General features: G+C 35.2%; 2 protein-coding genes across 2 annotated transcripts; both read right to left on the bottom strand.

Moving 5' to 3' along the window:
• Positions 1 to 1,251: 1,251 nt before the first annotated feature.
• Positions 1,252 to 7,929, bottom strand: LOC122147686 (calcium/calmodulin-dependent protein kinase kinase 1-like). The gene is made up of 17 exons (XM_042771019.1): positions 7,586 to 7,929; positions 6,494 to 6,831; positions 6,003 to 6,050; positions 5,840 to 5,893; positions 5,505 to 5,556; positions 5,287 to 5,420; positions 4,848 to 4,884; positions 4,723 to 4,744; positions 4,540 to 4,628; positions 4,247 to 4,446; positions 4,107 to 4,160; positions 3,960 to 4,033; positions 3,608 to 3,695; positions 3,398 to 3,526; positions 2,073 to 2,176; positions 1,931 to 1,957; positions 1,252 to 1,803 (listed from the first exon to the last, which is right to left on the bottom strand). Exons 2-17 carry the CDS (start codon positions 6,749 to 6,751, stop codon positions 1,725 to 1,727), a joined length of 1,449 nt encoding a protein of 482 aa, XP_042626953.1. The 5' UTR covers positions 6,752 to 6,831; positions 7,586 to 7,929; the 3' UTR covers positions 1,252 to 1,724.
• An 868-nt stretch (positions 7,930 to 8,797) lies between these two features.
• LOC122147770 (C2 domain-containing protein 3-like) lies at positions 8,798 to 20,389 on the bottom strand. Its single transcript, XM_042771682.1, has 19 exons — positions 20,385 to 20,389; positions 19,464 to 19,575; positions 19,135 to 19,312; positions 18,868 to 19,051; positions 17,915 to 18,087; positions 17,665 to 17,800; positions 17,246 to 17,514; positions 17,037 to 17,117; positions 15,954 to 16,586; positions 15,461 to 15,769; positions 15,232 to 15,370; positions 14,974 to 15,038; positions 14,642 to 14,847; positions 14,043 to 14,167; positions 13,826 to 13,969; positions 13,181 to 13,366; positions 12,292 to 13,116; positions 11,915 to 12,023; positions 8,798 to 11,176 (listed from the first exon to the last, which is right to left on the bottom strand). The coding sequence occupies exons 1-19, from the start codon at positions 20,387 to 20,389 to the stop codon at positions 11,045 to 11,047; spliced, it is 4,011 nt and encodes a 1,336-aa protein (XP_042627616.1). The 3' UTR covers positions 8,798 to 11,044.
• Between the last annotated feature and the right edge of the window lie 361 nt (positions 20,390 to 20,750).

Raw genomic sequence — 20,750 nt, 5'->3', positions numbered from 1 at the left:
TTTCCTTCATTATCCACCTCAATCCCAAACCTCCTTACAGCTGCCGACAGCTTCCCAGCACTGTATATACCAGCCTAAAGCTCATCATGCCAGTCATGACCAATAAAACCCAAAGGCAGTTGTAGTTAGACAAAGTGGTGTATTAATTACAGTTCCTTTAATTTTGTTTTCTCTTCAGTGTAATGGATTGACACTGTACAGGCAGTAAAGATAAGAACTGGGTCCTGGTATTTGAGGACTAAACTGTTGAACTGTTTAGAAGATAAAGGATAAACATCCTGGCATGTCCTGAGAAGCCAATAATGTTTCCAGATCATCAGTTCAAATCTAGACCTGAGTGATGCACATATCAACTATATCATCAACCTATAGTTTGTTGAGCCACAAAATCCATTTAAATGGAAGTGCCCTAGACCCCTTGAAACTGCAAAACAAAGAACAGTAGCCGACAACCATTCACATTTTCTTCAGAAAATGTACTTACTTACTTAAAATGAATGCACAATGACAGGTAAAAACACTTATGCTTGATCTAATTAAGTTCTGTAATACAACCTGAAAGTGTGATCATTGGTGGACTGTCAAAATGTGGACTGTCATTATAACATTAAAGAGAAACAGCAGTGATGTTCACATGTTGACATGTCTGTCTGGGCCAGATCCTGACATACTATCTCCCTTAGACGGTTATTTTAAAAAAAAGAGTGTTATACTGAGTCCCTGGGGTTTGTGTTGCTAATCAGAGAACAACCTCAAAGAGGCACTAGGGTACATCCGTAGTGATTAATAATAGGATATAATAATAAAAGGAGCCCAGGAGCCTATACTCAGAATGCAATGTTTTTAGATTCTTATTTTTATATAATCAAAAATATTTCTTTACTCTAGATGTTTAGCCAGTGACTATATATTATATATATATATATATATATATATATATATATATATATATATATATATATATATATATATATATATATATAATTAAATAGGTAATATATCTATTTATCAATTTATATAATATATATATAATATATCTATATATATATATACTATATATATATATATATATAGGCCTATTTTTTATATATTTAAATAGAACCATAAATCAAAATATAAAAATAAAACAATAAAAATAAAAATTAAATTTAAATAATTTATTTATTCATAATATTTTATCCCATCAATTCAAATATATCACTAAAACATTAAATATAAATAAATTAGCTATATATGATTAAAAAGGTAAAATAAAACAAATTATTTTTATTTTAGATTTTATATATGTGTCCACAAATCAAATGCACAGCACAACTTCAAAACCGCAAAAGTACATCAAAACAGTAAACAGACCTTTGATATAACAGAGACTAATACTGTACATCTCACGCAAAGCTATGCTGATTTCTGCTGCACAGCAAAGTGATCTCATGCTTATCTGTCGAATGCACTGATACAATCATTTTATATATGCATTTAAATCTAAACTTCTTTCAAATTTACTTTCGGTTTGGCACGTAAATGCAATGAAACACAAATATTACTCTAATATAAAGTATTACCAGATTCTGCATTATATTTTAAAGGTACCTCCAAAAGATAACCATCATGCAGTGTGTACAGTATATAGAGTTTTCATGTTGATGCTCAAAATAATCCAATGCAGATGGGAAAAAATGGCTGATCACACAATTGGGCCAATATGAAAAATGATTTTTGCTAATTTATGGAAACGTTTCATCCTCAATAAGGTTTTCCAGCTCTCCTTCTCTGCTTCCGTTACTGTTACTGTTACTCCCTCTGCTGTTGGAGACACAGACCATAAAAAAAATATGAATATGTATTACACACACACACTGAAAAATGAGCTTTGAGTTTGAAATATTAAATGTAGCTGATTATCATGGCAGTGACGTCTTTTGTGTGATACCTTAGAGGGCGAAACAGTGACATATCCCTGCAGAAATTAATGAGAAATAAGAACAAAATATCAATGTCAGTGAAATCACAGGTATTATGAGTCTCAAGATGCAGTGATGTGCAGAGGACGAGGATGTGCATTCTGGACTTACACAGTCAGAACTCCAGGCGCAGACATTGACCTGCCCTGCCTGCGGCTGGGACACTCGAAAGGGTTACTGAAGGAGCGCTTCCGCAGCATGGACTTCACCAGGATCTTAAAATACGGTGCAAAAGAGAACATTTAGACATATTCACTCTAAAACAAGTCATTAAACAGCACACATTTACAAGGAACCACAACATGGTACTCTTTGATCCACAACATTGGACTTTTTTGAGACAAATATTAAACAGTTGACGGTAACCATTAACTTCCATAGTATATATATATATATATATATATATATATATATATATATATATATATATATATATATATATATATATATATATATATATATATATATAATGCAAGTCCATGGCTACCGCCAATTGTTTGGTTAACAGCATTCTTCAAAATATCTTAATTTGTGCTCAGAAGAAGAAAGAATCTCATACAGGTTTGGAACAACTCGAGGGTAAGTATGTGATGACAGTTTTCAGTTTTGGGTGAACTATCTTTTAAAGCATTTTTTTATTTATTTTTTTAAAGGAAAGTGAACAGACTTCTTTCAAAAACATTACAATCTCTTACCAATTCTCTTACTGGGTTTGAATGAAAGTGAATGTTAGACCAACAATATTCCAACAATAACAGTTTCATAATGAAAAATGTGGATTTGTTTGCTCCCAGAATGCATTGCAGCATGTGCAACGAAGCGAAGGGGCCATTTACACTATGTTTTCCGCCAAAAACGGGAAACTTTTTATGCGTTTTGCCTGTTCGTTTACATGACAATGGCGTTTTGGGGAATGAAAATTCACATTTTTGAAAACGGGTTTCAAAGTGCAAGTTTTGAAAACGCCACTGTTATCGTTTCTATCATTTCTATGCACGTCATGCGTCGTGCATAGTACGTGTTAGGTATGTAGACATGCGCAGTACGTGTTGGTTTTAAAGACAAGCATCATAGACACCATATAATCGTCACTAACACACAATTACTGTCCACTAACAAGGTTACATCTACAACTACTGGCCTGGCATATGTAATACAGCATTTTTGGCCATTTTCGTGGATATGTGCAAACGCAAATAGTTTTGAAAACATTGTTGTGTATACGTGAAACTTTTAAAAAACGCAAGGGAAAAACTTTTCCGTTTTTGACTACATTGTTGTTGCGTAAACGTAGCCTAAAGGAACTTATCCTATAAATCACAATGCAGTGTTTTTTTTTTCTTTTTTCTTATTTTTATTAAATTGAACATAACTTTTTTTTTTACAGTGCGTGGCAAATGTTTTTTTTTTTTTTCTCTTCCTTCAGATGTACTCACCACAGCAGACAGGCTGGGGACTAGTTTGACAGAGTTCTGCACCTCCTCCTCAGTGACCTCCACCACAGTGCAGTGCTCCTCCTCCAGAGGCAGAAGATCCGTGCCATCAAGTGTGACCCACGGGTGCAGCTGCCCACATATACACACTCAGAGTAACACTTACATCTACACTTTAAAATACTTTTCAGCAATCTTTCAATATGATTTCACCTTGATTTCTGGTAACGTGATTCTAGTTCCAGGGACTTTGTCCAGCATTCTGATGATAAGATCCTTCAGCCCATCACTGATCACAGGCCTGTGCAGTAGTAGAGCACCAGATTTGTTTTGGTTTTATAAAATAGTTATTATATGATAAAAAATACTTTATATTAATATCACTTTATTTGAATAAGAATATTCATTAAGTGCCATTTTCCACTAGAACATACAGTTCCTTTGTCAGTTTCATTTCCTAAAAATACTCTACAATTTAATTAATATATAACTGAAAATGATACCATTTCTTTCTATGTTTTCCTATAATAGTTTAGAACAGGGATTTTCAGCATGGGTGACTCACATGTCTGGGAACTCGACCGGCGCGGTCCTGATCTTTTCATGCAGGCCTAAGATGTATTCATCATGAAAAGGACACTGAACAAAGAGATATAAACAGATTTGTATACGATATATCTATAGATGCTATTTTAAAAGGTGAATGTCTTACCCTTCCAAAGATGAAACAAAACAGCGTCACTCCCATTGCCCATACATCCAGAGCCTGAATCCAATGAGAGTTGATTGTAAATAATAAAGAATCGATGTCTTCACTGTATGTAAACAGAAATGTTTAATAAATCTTCTGACCTTTCCACTAAATCTGAGGTCCTGGTCAGTCAGAGTTTCAGGTGCCATGAAAGCCGGTGTTCCTGCACTGTCTGATAGGAAAGCATCGTTCCCCTCAAACACATTACTGACACCGAAATCTGCGATCTTGATGTGCCCATCATCCCCCAGCAACAGATTGGAGGGTTTGATGTCTCTATGTATGATTTTCTGATAGTGCACTAAAAAAATAAAACAGCACCAAACCCTAAAGTTTATAAATGCCATTTGTAAATACAAGACAACTTAAAATACCATAGACTAGGGAAACGTACAGTATTCAATTCCTAGGAGGACATCTCTGAAGTAGAAGCGGCCCATTTCTTCTGTTAGAGGACTGTCTGTTGGGATCTCCATCACTGGACTGGGACGGGGCGAAAATGATGAGAGAAAAAACAAACTAAAGAAACATCTAGTTTGTATATATGTGGCAATGACCTATAGGTACAAATACTCACCCTTTAGGTACCAACTCAAAGACTATGAAAGGGACAAACAGAATAAACAGAAAAAAATAGATCAAAGAGTAAAAAGCAAAGTCTTCTATATCGCAGATTGCTGACTAATGACAAAAATGACTTACCCATGTGCAAGTTATCCTCAGCCGGGTCATCAAGAACCTTTAGTTAAATATCACAGGACAGATGTGTTTTGGTTAGTTGTTTCAACAGAGTTGTTATTTCAATTCAAAAACTGTTTGATGAAATAAAGCTGGAATATAATAAAATATAAATATTAGATTAAAAACTTTAAAAACTTAAATTAGTAATACTGCCACGGTAGCTAACTGACATAAATACGATAAGGTTTTAAGTTAAAAGTTAAAAACATATAATAGATATTAAATAGAAATACTTAAAAAAAAAAAAACTGAAAATATCAATATAAAAGCTAATTCCAAATAAAAATAAATACTATATAAAAGAAACCGAATTAACACAGAGTTATACTTTATAGTCCAGCATATTTGCCTTGTATTGTAAAGAATCCTGTAAAAAATGAAGACACTGTGTTTGGCTCACCTCAACTAAATGAACAACATTAAGATGGTCAAGTTTCTTCAAAATAGCAATTTCTTGATATACCCGGTCCAACAGGCCAGAATGCTTTAAAAGATTCTCTAGGGATCCATTGGAGTCTCTGGAAGGACGTCGCCCTACAAAACCATCACAACATTAATATTAATATTCTGCAGGCAAACTTCATAAGAGTACATGTAATGTAAATGTTTATTGCTTACGTGGGAATCCATACTGCTTCATTAACTTCTTTTTGGATACCAACTTCATAGCCTGCAATAAAGTATTATCATATATCATATCATATCATATCATATCATATATTATATTATAATATAATGCCATTTAATAGCAATTTGTGAGCATTTTTGTAAGTATTATTAATAATATAATATTAATAATATATATAATAAATATAATATAATATAATATAATATAATATAATATAATATAATATAATATAATATAATATAATATAATATAATATAATAGTAATGATAATGTTATGGTTAAATGCTGACAGACGAAAATATAATTTTACAACCAATATGCTTACATAATACTGGTCATCATCTTCATTATATGCTAATTTGACCACCCCATATGAACCCTGGGTAAAAGAAAAAGAAAAAAGGAAGGTTACCAGAAATAGTCAATCAATCATAAATATGAGTGGGAAAAAAAGAAACAAATTAAGATTCTTAAGTAGAACCACCAACCTTTCCTATCTCATTCTTTAACTTGTACTGGTTTAGCTGGACACAGTCCTGTGGGAAGAATATTTAAACAAAATAAAATATTGATAATTTAATACACTCATATGTTGAGTGATTCACTGGCCATAAAAATAAAATAAATTAAAGATGCATTTAATAGCTTAAATATTTCAGTCTATATACCTTTAAATCCAATATATTAATTACTATATTTCTAAAATTAAAGAAAATATTTCAGTCTTTCTACTTTTAAATGTAATGTTTAATCCAGTATCTTTCTTGCCATTTCTCTAAAATTATTTGCAAAATTTACTAGCAATTTATGAGTGAAAATTGTAAATCCTACACCTAAATCATGAATTATTTTGGCCTTGATAACCATGTATAGTGAAAATCTGATATCTTGACAGCCCAAGTATAATGAACTCCACTGATGCTCAACAATCTCAGGTAACACTTTGCTGCAAAAGTATAAAATGTCCTGCCCAACTCACATCCCCATCAGAGATAGACACCCGCTTCGATTCAATAGTGGGTCTTCTGGCTATTCGTGGGTTGATGCCATTCTGGTAACTGGATCGCTCCTGGAGTGACAGCTTGCGATCGGAGAGACTGAGGCGACGCGGGGTGGTCCTGTATCCATTAGAAGGGGTCAGTCTGTTGGCAGCCACGTTCATGGCTGCTACCATGTCAGCCAGTTCAGCATTGTAATCAGGGTCCAAATCCAGCCTGTTAGCTATGTCAGCACTCATGACTGTCCTGCTTCAGTCGGAGCTGCTTAGAACAAAGCACACATCTCAGTGTTCTTCAGAGGCTCTGTGGGAACGTCAAACTGTAAAACCAGAACAGAATAGCTGAGTTTGACAGCAATAAAAAGCACACTCTGCCATAAGTTCAAACACATTTAAGTGACGCGTTGTTCACTTTAAACAAAACAACTTTTCACATCTCAGGTTAAATATGCTTTTCTGTACTATTATGGAAGCACACAAAAAAGACCACTGCTAAAGAGCAATAACTTATAAACCATTCTGTATTTCTTTTATAAACATGCATAAACTGAGAAAATACATTTTTAAATAGTCTGAATATTGGCTGTGATAAATACAAAAATGAAATCTACAATATTCTAAAATTATAATTAAATTTGTGGTCCCATCTGATTCAGGGTTATTATTGTTTACTAAAACAATTAAAACAAAACAAAAAAATGACTTGGAATAAAATAAATATTAACTGGACTTCCTTATTTTATTTCAGCTACAAATGTCATTTTTGTTTAGTTTAATTTAAGTTATTACTTAATCTTAAACTAAAACTAAAGTTAAAAAAGAAAAACATAATAATAAAATAATAAATCTAAAAAAAATGTTCAGCTAGTCGCTAAGGCAACATTCATTCAGTTTAAGTTGAAGTATTAAAACAATTTAAATTACATCGACATAAAAAAAAACTACTGAAAATGACAAAACACAAAATTACTTTATAAATATAAATATAAAATAAAAGTAGGTTGTGCCAATCAAGAAAGTATTATTTGTACAGGTTTCTAGTTTTTACTATACATAGGAATTGTCATTACTTACAGAGAGCAGCAAGAGTTTGTATTGCCAGCCATAGTGTTGCATGGTCTTCCACTCATCAGGCAGAAAACACTGTTGTGTCTCTGAAGCCCAGAGGACTCTTTGGGATCACCGAAGCAAAGAGGATTAGCTAGCATGGTCACATTTAGTCCAGCGTGGCTATATCTGTTCCAAAAGACTGTTTACATGTACTTACTGCAGTCAGTGAAAGAACATAAACAGTAATCAATGAGCGAGGCTACGTCATACTGAGGGCAAGTGCGGTAAAGTAACTAAAGTGTGAACACACAAAGTATGGCAAGTAGTGGAATGATGGGTAAATGGCTAAGTTCTTGAACCTCCAAGTCAAAGTATAACAGGATACCACTTTAGGGTAAAAGCAATATACTCTTGAGGTGGGAAAGAAGATCAAGTGTTACATAACCTCCTATAGGAAGCAACAAAATTGGATTTAATCCAAAACAAAGATACTTTTATAGAACATGTCAAGCTTATATCCTTATCCTTACAAGCTTATATCCTTAACAGTTTCCCCTGTTCAGAAATGGTGTGACTAAAATGTTATATATATATATATATATATATATATGCACATACATATATATACACACACACTATATATATATATATATATATATATATATATATAAAAAATTATATATATATATATATTATATATATACACACACACAACTAGAGGGTTTTTGTATATTTCCTATCAACTGGATGTCTAATATTTAGTAAATTAATTAACTAAAAAAAAGTAAAACTATATATATATATAGTAAATATAAAGTAACAGGCTTGATGATGGCATGTTGATAGTTTTATAATTAATTTGGCCATTTTCACAGTATTATTAGAAAGAGAGTTTAATGCTGATACTTCTACAAATATCTAATTTTAAATGACAGATTGTTTCATAGATATAATCACAGTAACAGGGTTGACAATTTATTGTCATACTATTTAGAAGCCTTACAAAATTAAATTTAAAGTGCAAAAAAAAAAAACACTACCTGAAAGGATGCTGATGTCAAATAACAGTGTTGCCAAGCATTTTAATAATATATTATGTGAAAATAAATATACTAGTTATATGTTGTATATTTTGTTTTCCCAATCAAATGTGCACATTTGCAAAAAAAAAGGGGGGGTGGGGGTTTGGAAATGGGGAAAAAAATAAATAAATAAATAAAATAAAGGCATTAAATGTGGATGTGGAACATCATTATTTACATGTCATAGAATGAAACCGATAACTCATATCTAATATGCAAAATATGCTTACAGATAATACTGCTAATATTTTCCAAGGTTATTCTAACTATTCTAGAGCTGTCCGAGGTTCTGAAGGCCCTCATACATTTTGGCTCCTGCTTTTGTGCTTGTCCTTGTCTACATTTATCAAGGGTGTTGGAAGAGAATGTGTAGTTCAGTGTTGGTATGTTGGCTCCAATGAAAGTTCAGAAATCCCAAGCAACCAATCTCTCTGGAGCTCGTGATCATGTTACAAGATGTATAAATGCAGCCTGATCTCACAGCTTCAGTAGCTCAGGTCCTTGTTGAGAGGCAGCATCTTCATAAATGGGCTGCAATGCCTCATAAAGGGGATTCAATGCTAAATTTGGAGAGTTTGAACACAGCTCAACTTCTGGAGCTCCTGGAAGATGAGGAAAGGATGCAAGAAACTGTCAGACTCAATTCAAAGGTAGTGTTCAACGCAAACCACAAACAAACAAACAGACATTAGATTAGCTGATTGCAAAAAGTGCTCAGAAGTTATTTCTGAGAAAATGTCAGGTAGCATTTGTTTACAGGTGACTGATTACAGTTTTCAAAGTGTCTAAATACATTTATAGTGTCACTGTACATGACGTACTTTATCTGAAGGACTTGCCTGCAGTTACAGCATCTTCAGAGGTGTAAAAAGATCTTGAAGGCCTCCAACTGTTGGCTTGCGGAGCAGAACTTAGGACTTAGCCAGCCATATTTGAACAACTCTAAAAAGCTTTTAGCTGGAAAGCACCAGATTCTTGGTCAAATGGTGTCTTCAGTGCAACGCAAGCAGAGAAATTTGGGTGGGTTCTTGGCAGGCTTGCAATATAATGCTTTTTTCTAATGTGTGTCACTGTATAACTGATCTAATGCTTCTTGTGCCATATGCAGACACTTTGCAGCAGAAAATCAGCCTTTGAGTGATTCATAAGCTTCTTAAGGAGAAGACCAATCATTCCATCAGTCAGTCTGAGGTACATCTGAAATATGGTTTCATGACATGCAGATTTCAGAGACATAAGCTTGATTTCAAAGTTTTAATTGCGATTTCTGTCTTTCACTCTCCAGAATCTCTGACAGAAGTTCATAGAAGGAAAACTTCTGCTGACAGATTTTGTGGAATCACTTCAAAGCTCTCAGACGTTGTGTCATCTACACCTTTTTCAAGCTGAAAAGATCCAAAACCTCATCATACACGCACAAACATACAATCAAGATGCTGATTTTTGCTGTCTTGGGCATCATCCAAACTTTCTGCACTCACCGACCACAATCAATGTTTTCAGTGGCAGGGCTCCTGTTATCTTGCTGCCTGGTGTCCAGTATCCTCCATTATCTCCAACATCACATCTTCCTCCTCTAAAGCATCATGGCTGTGTCGACACATGCTCGACTTTGTGCTCTGAGACTCGCCGATGGCCACAAAGACATGCTGCTTTACAGCCACTCGAGAAGATTCAACTGAACATTTGAGAGACTCCCTAGTAAAGATGTGCTGGGGATCTGGGAGCTCTGCAAAAAGCACTAAATTACTGTTAAAACCATTTTGTAAAATCAGTAATTTTACAAGAATTTACCAATTCAGAGTCCACTCTACAAAGAAAAATAGTTAATAATCTATTATATTCAGCCTAATTTGCTGCCATCTTCTATAGCTCCGAGTCTGTCAGCTGATTCATCTAGTTTAGAAGAAGGTCAACACGAGGAATTGTTGCTTGATTGGACTCATCTCTCTAATTAGAGCTGATTAAACAAAAGGAGAGCTTTTGTCTGACCGTTGGCTTCTTTTGTCTCTGGATAATACTTTGGTTTCATCACTGTCAGTAAGTGCCATTGTCTGCAGCAGCTCAAATTGGGCAATTTTCTCATCTGTCAGCTAAATGCTTCTAGCCTTTGAGCAGCTCAGTTTGACAGACATTAACTGCCCCAGACAACTGACAACGTTTATAAGAGGTAAAACTAAATAGTGAGAATGGGACCTTCAAAAACAATTACCCGTAGATGGAAAAACAAAATTCTTTATTACAAAAATAGTTCATTACTGTAAATAAACAACTTTTTTAATGCTCACATTATCCAAATTACTGTTAAAAAGAATATTGCATCCCGTAAGAAATAAATAAGCATCACATATTTTAAATATAGAAAAAACTAAAGCGCACACACACAAATTAGAAGAACATACTAACTTTCTTCTGTAAACTTTGAAGCAAATATTTTTGCAATTCTTTTGGTCTCTTCACTTCTCTGTGATGCAGGGATGTTGGGTCTTGATCGAGGCATTCTTCTATGTAGATTTCCAGGATTTACAGTCTCCTACAAAGAATGAATTTTAATAGCTAAATCATGACAGGCTTAAAAACAAATAATTATACAAACAGGAAAGCGGACAAAGATTCATGACCTGCTTACAAGATAAAGGTTTGTCATTTTGGACCACATTTGAAAATGTCGTCATTCATATAGCAGTTGCAGTTGAAACAGGCCAAGTTTAAAATATCAGACTCAACGCTTTACTTGGGTTGCCAGATTGAACACACTCAACAAGAACAAGCGCAACTGAAAATGGAAGTACACGAGCCTCACACTGTAAGTTGATGAGTTGATTTATCCACATTTTAATATGTCGTAGAGCTTTTTACTTGGATTTTGAGTTTTTTTTAGGTAGAATATAATATCTCATCTACCAACCATATTATCTACTATCCACCACTGCAACAAAACACTTTTTTTCACACCAACTTGCAACCAAGGGTGTTGAAATACTATTGGGTAAACTGGCAGTGGGTGGAATCGCAAAAAAATCGGACCAAAACAAAAACAGACATTCCGACACGGAACGCACATTTCAAAGTCAAAGTGTTTTTTGGAGAATTAAGTAAGTGAACTTAGCATGTTTTCTAAATATCTGCAAACATATTATGGTATTTTTATGCTTTAGTACAGTCAAAAAAATTACATACATTGCTTTACATTTTTTCAGGATTACCAAACAGTAGCAGCAGCTTTATTGTAGCTCAAAAAAAATAAAAATAAAAATGGGAGAGTACTCACAGATTCAGTGGTTGCCAATGGAAAGACAGGAGCCATCCTCAAAGTCCTCATGGACGCCTCCAGATGGTGAGCCGACAGGAAGAAATTTGGAATCTCAACAGATTCCAAACTGCAGAGGGGTTTAGATTAAAATAACCTAGATATCATTTAATAAGCAGCAGTTTGGAACACTTGTCCCATAGACTTCCATTATAAATTCTCTTATAAAGGAAGTCTATGGGGCAAGTGTCAAAGTTTTTGTTGGTTTTTACAAACTGAAGAAGATGAAGATGTATTTTTTTTCTTCTGTGGTTATCAACAGCATGCAACATATGCGGTCAAAAGAACTAGAGAAACAAATTACTTTTTTGGGGGTCTTACAAAGCTTGGAAGGATACGGTTTTGCTGTCCACTCATCACTTTTATCATCTGTTTCTGAGCCAGACTCTGTACAGGGAAGCAAGTTTGATCTCTCATCCCTTTCTTCAGGCCCACTGTAACTTTGTTTATAATCTTCCACCTCACTGATACTAGAAAGAGCAGCGTCTCCATCCAGACCATCTGGAGAAGGCTGCTGTTCCCGATGATCTGTGGCAATAGTGCCGTCACTCCTAAATGTCTCCAGATCAGTTTCAGATCTTACACAGACATCTGAATCAGAATCAACGGCTTGTGACTGCAGGTTGAAGTCTGGAAGAAGTTCTTTACGGTTTCTTTCCATCCCTCGAGTGTGGATGGTGTCGTCATGAGCGTGATGCTGCACTAACTCCAGACTCTCCAGAGATCCCATATCTGGGTCAGACAGAAGGCTGGTCCAAGGGCTGGTTCTGTCTGTGACTGAAGTGACCTCATTAAGTGTTCGGGGCTGTATTAAAGTTTCCTCAAAATCTTCATGCTCATCCTCATTTCTTTCCTCTTCTTTACACTCATCTTCATCAGATGAGTGTTCGCTGGAGCTGTGGTAGAGCTTTTCATTTTCAGGAGCAGCTGGTGACTGTCTAGTCTGTGCAGGAGCAGGAGAGCTGATGGGTGAGACTTCATCTTCATCCTCCAACATCAGGTCTAATTCTTTATGAAAGCGTGGCTCTATCGCACAGCTATCAGACTCTGATAATATCAGCTGATCAACCCCAGACGTTAAGTGCTCCTCAACCACAACAAGTGCAGCAGAGCTTTTACGGGCTGTTGGTGCTTCTTCTGTCTGGTGTTCACTTAAGCCTGATTTGAAAGGAATGTAAAGTTAAAATGTCTTTAAATAAACAGGAAATCATGAACTAATCTCACCTCATAATGTTATTGATCTCTCCCACCAGTTGACTGGATTTCAGTAGCAGTTGTGTGGCATCCGTCTCTGAGTCTCTGTGTTCGTCCTGCCTGGAGGTTCCTCTCAGCTCACTCAGCTTTGGGAATGTTGGAGTGGACAGCTTTCGGCTGAAATACCTTTGAATATCATCCAGCTCATCCAGGTTTTTCCTTAAATGCAAAAAAAAAAAAAATGCCATTAACAATCCAAAAATGAAAGCCAAAGTGCAATGAATTATCAGTCAACATAAATACCACCCCCCCCCCCCCCCCCCCCCCCAAAAAAAAAAAACAAAAAAAACAAAAACAAAACATATTTGCTATCTTAAATAATCTGTTAAATAACATAGTAAAGTAAAATCTCTAAATCTGAAAAAATTTCCAGTCTTCATGATATTTTTTGTGAGAGATTTCTAGTTCATTTGTTTGAAACAGAAATCTTTTAGAACATTATAAATGCCTTTACTGTCACTTTTGGTATGGCCAAGTATTTGCATATACAGAACTTTTATTCGGAATACAATATGGGATGAACATGTAAACAGATATTTGGATTTCATGTGGAATCTGATCATTATCTCGTGAGAATTCTTCTCCTCTCATCTAGGAAGTGGAGGACAGTGTGGGTACCTGAGGGCAGAGAAGAGTGCAGAGCTGGATGGGTGGGAATCTCCAGCCAAGGACGAGTGAGACGCTTTCTCATCCTCACGCAAAGTCTGATGGAACATTCTTATGTTGTCCATGTGCTCATCGTGGCGATCCGTCACACTGGACCTGAAAACACATCCCCACAGGTATTACTTCACACAGTAATTCTGATAATAAGGCAGCTTTCCTAAATAAATACCTGTCAGAGAGCAGTCTTTCAAACTGATCAGGAGGTGTGCTGATCCTCTGCCCTGAGAATCGACTGATGAAGCTGCTGTATGTAGACGTCGTTTGATAACAAAGTGGAAGTGCACTAAAGAGAGCCTGCAAAAGGTTCATAATCATCACCATCTGAGACAACACACTACCGGTCAAAAGATTAAAAAAAAAGATTTTTAATTTTTTTTCTTTAACTCTCAAAAGTTTACAATACTCACCAAGGCTCACCAAGGTTTAAAATAACTGTTTTTTATGGTAATATATTTTATAATGTAATTTATTCCTGTGATGGTAAAGCTGAATCTCAGCATCATTACTCCAGTCTTCAGTGTCATAATTTTTATTAATGCTGAAGTATTTATAATGGTTCTAATTACTATAAAGGTTGAAAAGGGTTCTGGTTGTCTAATATTTTTATGGAAATCAGGATACATTTTTTTTAGGATTCATCAAAATTTCAACAAAAAAAGTACTCAACAAAAAAAAATAATAAAAAATGAAAAAAAAAAAAAAATTCACAAAAGCAAAAAAAAAAAAAACAAAAAAAAAAAAAAAAAATCTAATCTATAAATGGCTTACACTTGAATCTGGAGCAATGGCCTTGTGGGCCGGCAGTCTCTGTGCCCGGAGTTCCTGTACTGCCCTCAGAGGAGACACAGAGACCTTCAGCTGCCCCTGACACTGCCCGCTAAAATCAGTGATGTTATACCAGCCACAAACTGACTGAAATCCTGACAGAAGTGGTGATAGGTCTACAGACACAAATCCAATCACCCGCTCAACCTCTGCAAAGGAAAACAGATCGCAAAACTAGTCTTTTATATTTTCTGGTGAAGATATGCATGGTGCCTGCCTGTTCAAAACTTGCTGCCACAATGCTAGGGCATCATGAGTGATTGCTTTGCCATTACCTCCTTTATGCCAAACTTTGAAAACCAAGGACTGCTGGGGATCCAAAAGTAGCTCTTTCGACAGTCTGAAAACAAAAACAACATGACTTCACAACAACATTCTATGACTTTACAAAAGAGAAAAATTATGTGCAAAACATGTACACTCATCTTTTAAAAACTGAAAATCTAAAAGAAAATTGCTAAAATTTTACAACAAATAAATTCATCATAGTCTGTGAAAAGAGCACATGGGAAAGAAATGTCAAATGGGTTTACCTGGATTCTTGCTGGTGGTCCCACACAGGGCAGTCACTGTCTTTGATCAGTGCTGTTGTCACTGTGCCCGGGACATCGGCGGTGGCATAAGAAACACAGCAACTAGGCAATCCACCACCACGCTCAGCGAGAGGACAACCTGAGGATGACACCAGCGTTAAACATCATAAACGCAAGGTACTTGCAAATAAGAATGAAGTAAAATCAGTAATAACTTAGGTTATTTCACCCTTCAGGCTCAGATGCATAGCCCTGTCCACAGTAATGTTGGCTATGAAGGTGTCATCATTACTGAATTCTTTGGATGGTGGAGCATCAGTGCTCACGGCTGATTTGATCAGCTGTTTGCTGGGGGATTGAGATGGTCTAGACAGCACTGTGGTGGGGAGGCCTCCATCCTCCTCATCTTCTACTGAGCCGTTGAGCTCCTCAGTGGATTGAGGCTCATGTGGCTCAGAGTCTGTTGTGACCGTGATATGGACTCTGAGAGCAGCACCACTCAGGTTTACAGCAGAGCGCTTGAACAGAGGATACACACCTACCATGAGAGAGAGAAACATGGAGAGCATACAGATTTTATTATACAAAAATGTTATATTAGATATGAGCAGAGGACACATCATCGGAAAGTAGGATTTTCCTAGCACTAAAAATGGGCTTCAAAATCAGGACTGAAACGTTTTAAATTAAATCAAATTTCTGTTCTTTTAACAAATATCTACCACTGATTGTTTGATGGTGCTTCAAAGTCCCAGCAAGAGCAGAGAGATCCACAAATGCAGAGCCCACCAGACGGTCAGCGTTATGAGGCCGGACTCTCTTCTCCTTCCCAAAGGCCACCCACACCTGCACCTCCAGCTTCTCCTCCCTCAGGTACCAGAGCAGGGGTTGAGTCCTCCTCAGCACCACGCTTCTACTCCCCTGAAATGCCACCGTGGCTAAACCTTCTCCTCCCTCACACTCGTCTGGAACAGGATGTCTAAGTTCAGAGCAGACAGTCTGCAGGTTGTACAGTTTGTATCTGTAGAAGCAGTAGGTGGAACACTGTAAGTCTTCATCTCCTGGCAGCAGCAGGCAATGGATGGGCAGCCATGCTCTTGGCATGGAAAGTGATAATGCCAGAGACTGTGTGTACTTAGAAGGGCTTGCTTCTAAAGTATCTTCATCCTCTATATCTTCCTCATCTTCACTGCTTTGCCCCACGTCCCATCCCAGACCATGGGCTGAACTGATGACTCGCTCTCTATCAGCATGATGAGAAAAACTAATGGAGACTTCAAGCCCTCCTGCTGAGCTCAGACTGTGAGAAGATGTTGTGCTCTGAGGTAGAGAGAGACTGTACCAGCCAGATATGCCTGTAAACACACACACACACACACACACACACACACACACACACACACACACACATATAAATATATATAAACAATTGTTATATTTCTATTCATTTCTATTCATAAATACTTTAATACCACAGATAAATAAATACAGAAATGAAATGAAATTCTAAAAACATAGCCAAATACAAGACACAAGTTCTTTAAATGTTAAAATGTAAAAAAAGCATATATATATTTTTTTCCAAAAACATTTAAATATTAATTATTCATCTACAATAATTAATTAATTTATTAAAGAAAATTAACATAAAAATATTTCCAAGTAAAACAGACCAGTTTTTAAATACTAAAAAGTAAATATAAATATAAAAATAAAAAAAATAATAATACTAAATTATATATTAACACTACAACATAAAAATAAATCAAAAACTTAAATCCTATTAATATACAAGAATTTCATACCACTTCTTTTATGAATCAGATCTGCAAGTTTAATTTTCACAGTGCCCAAGACAGTGTCCTTCAATCTTGTTGTATCAGCCACTACAATGAGATAAACAAAACACACAGTACATAGTATTTATACTGTTGGAATGGAGTGATAATACTAATAATTAACAAGTAAATATTAAAATGATACTAAAGAGTAAGTTCCAAGTTGGGTAACTCACTTTTGCGTGTGTCTCTGTTGTAAATGGTGAAGACAGCCACTGCCTCCTGCAGGAGTTCAGCCAGACTGACGCTCTCTCCGCTGTCTCTCTGCACCAGCAGGTTACAGCAGAACTCGGCGTGATGTTCAAACTCTGGGCAGAAACTTCTGGCCGCCGCACGTGTGCTCCGAACATCGCTGTCTGGCAGGAAGGACAACTGCAGGGTGATGAAAGTATTAAGCCCCACTTCAGAGTAATACTGCAGTGCGTTATCGGTATCTGCAAGAGCTCTGAGAAATAATAGAAAGATTGTAAATAAAAACACAATTTACATGTATTTATTGTACTTCATGCAAAGGCAGATCATTGTAATCATTCTAGATTGCTGTTGGGGTAATTGGTCAAAAAGCTAAAGGTAGATTTGAGGCAGATTGACTCACTTGGCTGCAGCTTGCAGCCCGGCTGCTCTGTGCACCTGCACAACCAGCATCACTCTGCGGGACGGCACAACCCCACTCTTCACTCCCACACTCCTCACTGGTCGAGACTTGTACTGAACACTCACTTCAAGCAGCCCTACAGGTAAACACAGATAAAAACAGCTTTTACTTTATTATATTTGTCCCGAATACATATTATAATGTATATGTTACCTGCATGCAGTTTTAAGATAATTAGATATGTAACTACCAGGGGGCTGAGGCTGTGTGTCAACAGGTCGGTCAGTTCTTGGTATCAGAGGAAGAGAGAAAAGTTGAGCATCGGTTTGACCCTGTTTCTGCATGGTTACCATGGTGCACAGCTTGGACATGGGCAGCAATCCTCTGGCTACTAGCTGATCTCTAACATTTGGATAATAATACCTGCAAATGTTTCAATAGGCTTGTAAATAATTTACTAAACAAATATTAAAACTATTACTAAAAATGAGACATGTTTTTAAATTCTCCAAATGAGAAAAATAAATGAATAGAATTAAATGATAAAAATATTACCAAAAAAAGCAAATGTTTTTAAATGCTAAAATGTAAAAAAAGAAAGAAAAAAAAGTATAAAATAAATAATATTGTCAAATAAAATAATGCTTTAAATGTTAAATGTCTAAACGTAAAAAATAAATATATAAATAAATGAAAATATTTCCAAATAAGAGAGACAAATAAATAAATAAAATAGCCAAAAATGCTTTTAAATGCTAAAATGCAAAAAGCAAATTAATAAATAAATGAATAAAACCAAATAAAAGAGACATGTTTTAAATACTACAATGTAAAAATAAATAAATAAATAAAATTAAACAAAAATATTGCCAAACTAAAGAGACACATTTTAAATGCTAAAATGTAAATAAAAGAATAAATAAACAAATATTGCCAAAAAAACCATGCTTTCACATGCTAAAATGTAAAAAAAAAAAAAAAATAAAAAGATTAAATATTGCTTAAGAGACAGGTTTTGATGTAAAAAGCAACTAACTAAATAAACAGAAATATAACCAAATAAAAGATAAATTTTAAGTACTAAAATAAAATAAACAAATAAATCGAAATGAAATTATTGCCAAATAAAAGAAATGCATTTTAAATGCTAAAATGAAATAAATAAAATTCAGGACTAAACTACAATTTCTACATTTACTGTACCTGCACCAAACCTCAAACTGCACTCCTCCTCCGTTTTTCAGCCCCTGACTCGCCAGTGAGCTTAGCAGTATTCTTTGCACTGGGACATCAGGAGGAGCCAGCAGGACATGAGTCTCATTATGTCCAAACACAGGGTCAGGCACACAGAGAGTGGTCTCAGAGCGGTAGGCCTTGAGCTCCACATCTGTGCAACAGAAAGTTGGTTGAGTTGAATAAAAAAAAAAACAACAACAACTTTTTGATACAGTCAGCAAGAAAACAGCTTACTGCTCTCGACAATAAGTGGGTCCATGTCCTCTCTCGACTCATTTTGTCCAGGGAAGGAGTACTGGATGTAACAGTCAGCTTCTCCCCAAACTGTGGACTGCAGAGGCGTCAGACCCTTCACTCTCTCTACTCGGACCATGAAGACATGCTCACGCTGAACATCCACAGTGGTACTGGCCTACAAGAACATTGATTCAGAAACAAATTAAGCTTCATCCTTTAAGCATCAGGTCGATGCAGTGGTGCAGTGGTGATCCATGGGTCAGATCATCATCCCTCATTCGCTGCAGTGCAGTAATCTGCTGTGCTAGACCCATTGCTAGACACACCCTGAGGTTTCCACGAGTGCTGCCGCTGAATACATCAACCACAGGCATATAACTGTCCACTCCAACCACTGGATACTGACACTGCAAGAGCAGCTCTGTGATCTTGGGGTCTCTGGAGACAAAACAAAGTAAAAAAAAAAAAAAAAAAAAAAGGTTAAGCTTCTATGTTCCAGTGTTATTTTAGTATTTTCTATTTACTATTAAAGTATTTATTCATATGTTTAAGTTACTTAGTATTATTTTATATATTTAAGTAGTTTTTTAAGTTGTTTTTGTCTTTTTATTGATTTTTTTTAAAATTAAAATATAAATATGTAGCTTTGATCTATATTTATTTCCGTTTTTGTAATTTTAGTAGTTCGAATTAAGTAAAACTTATTTTAAGTTCATCATAAACCTTAAAAAAATAAAAAATAAAACTATTTCAGTTAGTTGCCAAGGCAAAATTTTAAAAGTTTTCATCTAATATTAACCATAACCCTACAGAGTATAAGTGGTTTGGAAAATGAAAGGATGGATATAATTTATAACTTAGCATTTAAATGTTATCTTATTTCAGATATATTTCAATTAATAAAAACGCTTTTGAATTTTTTAATAGCTTTGGTTTTATTTAATGGTAACTACACTGCTATATTTCATATAAAGTAATTCATTACATTATTTTACTGTTAATATAATGTTAATATTAATATATATTACTGCTCTTATTCTTAAAGGGATACTCCACCCCAAAATGAAAATTTTGTCATTAATCACTTACCCCCATGTAGTTCCAAACCCATAAAACCTTTGTTCATCTTCGGAACACAATTAAAGATATTTTGGATGAAATCCGGGAGGCTTGTGACTGTCCCATAGACTGCCAAGTAAATAACAGTGTCAAGGTCCAGGAAAGTATGAAAAGCATCATCAGAATACTCCATTCCCACAGAAGTGTGTGGTTAATGCAGAAATGTAGACCACTCAATATCATTTTCATTAATTCAGATAAAGCTTAAATAAAATATAATTGGATTAAAAAAAAAAAACTAAAAACTTAAAAAGTAGATATGATAGCTTGGCAACCTACTGAAGTAAAGTTGAAATGCTAAAATACTACAACTAAAATTAAAATAAAATTTTATTAAAGCTAAATAGCATGTAAAAAAACTAATAAAATTATTAGACTTCAAAAATTAAAATAAAAGCTAATTATAAATATAAATGTAAATAATACTACATAACTCTCAGTATATAAACAATACTAAAATATTCTTAGACAGGACCCATAACATAAGTAGCTTG

The sequence above is a fragment of the Cyprinus carpio genome, chromosome A15 (genome assembly GCF_018340385.1).
Source record: "Cyprinus carpio isolate SPL01 chromosome A15, ASM1834038v1, whole genome shotgun sequence".
Classification (NCBI taxonomy): domain Eukaryota; kingdom Metazoa; phylum Chordata; class Actinopteri; order Cypriniformes; family Cyprinidae; genus Cyprinus; species Cyprinus carpio.
The sequence above is the reverse complement of the archived record's forward strand: the minus strand, read 5'-3'. Positions and strand labels throughout refer to the sequence as shown.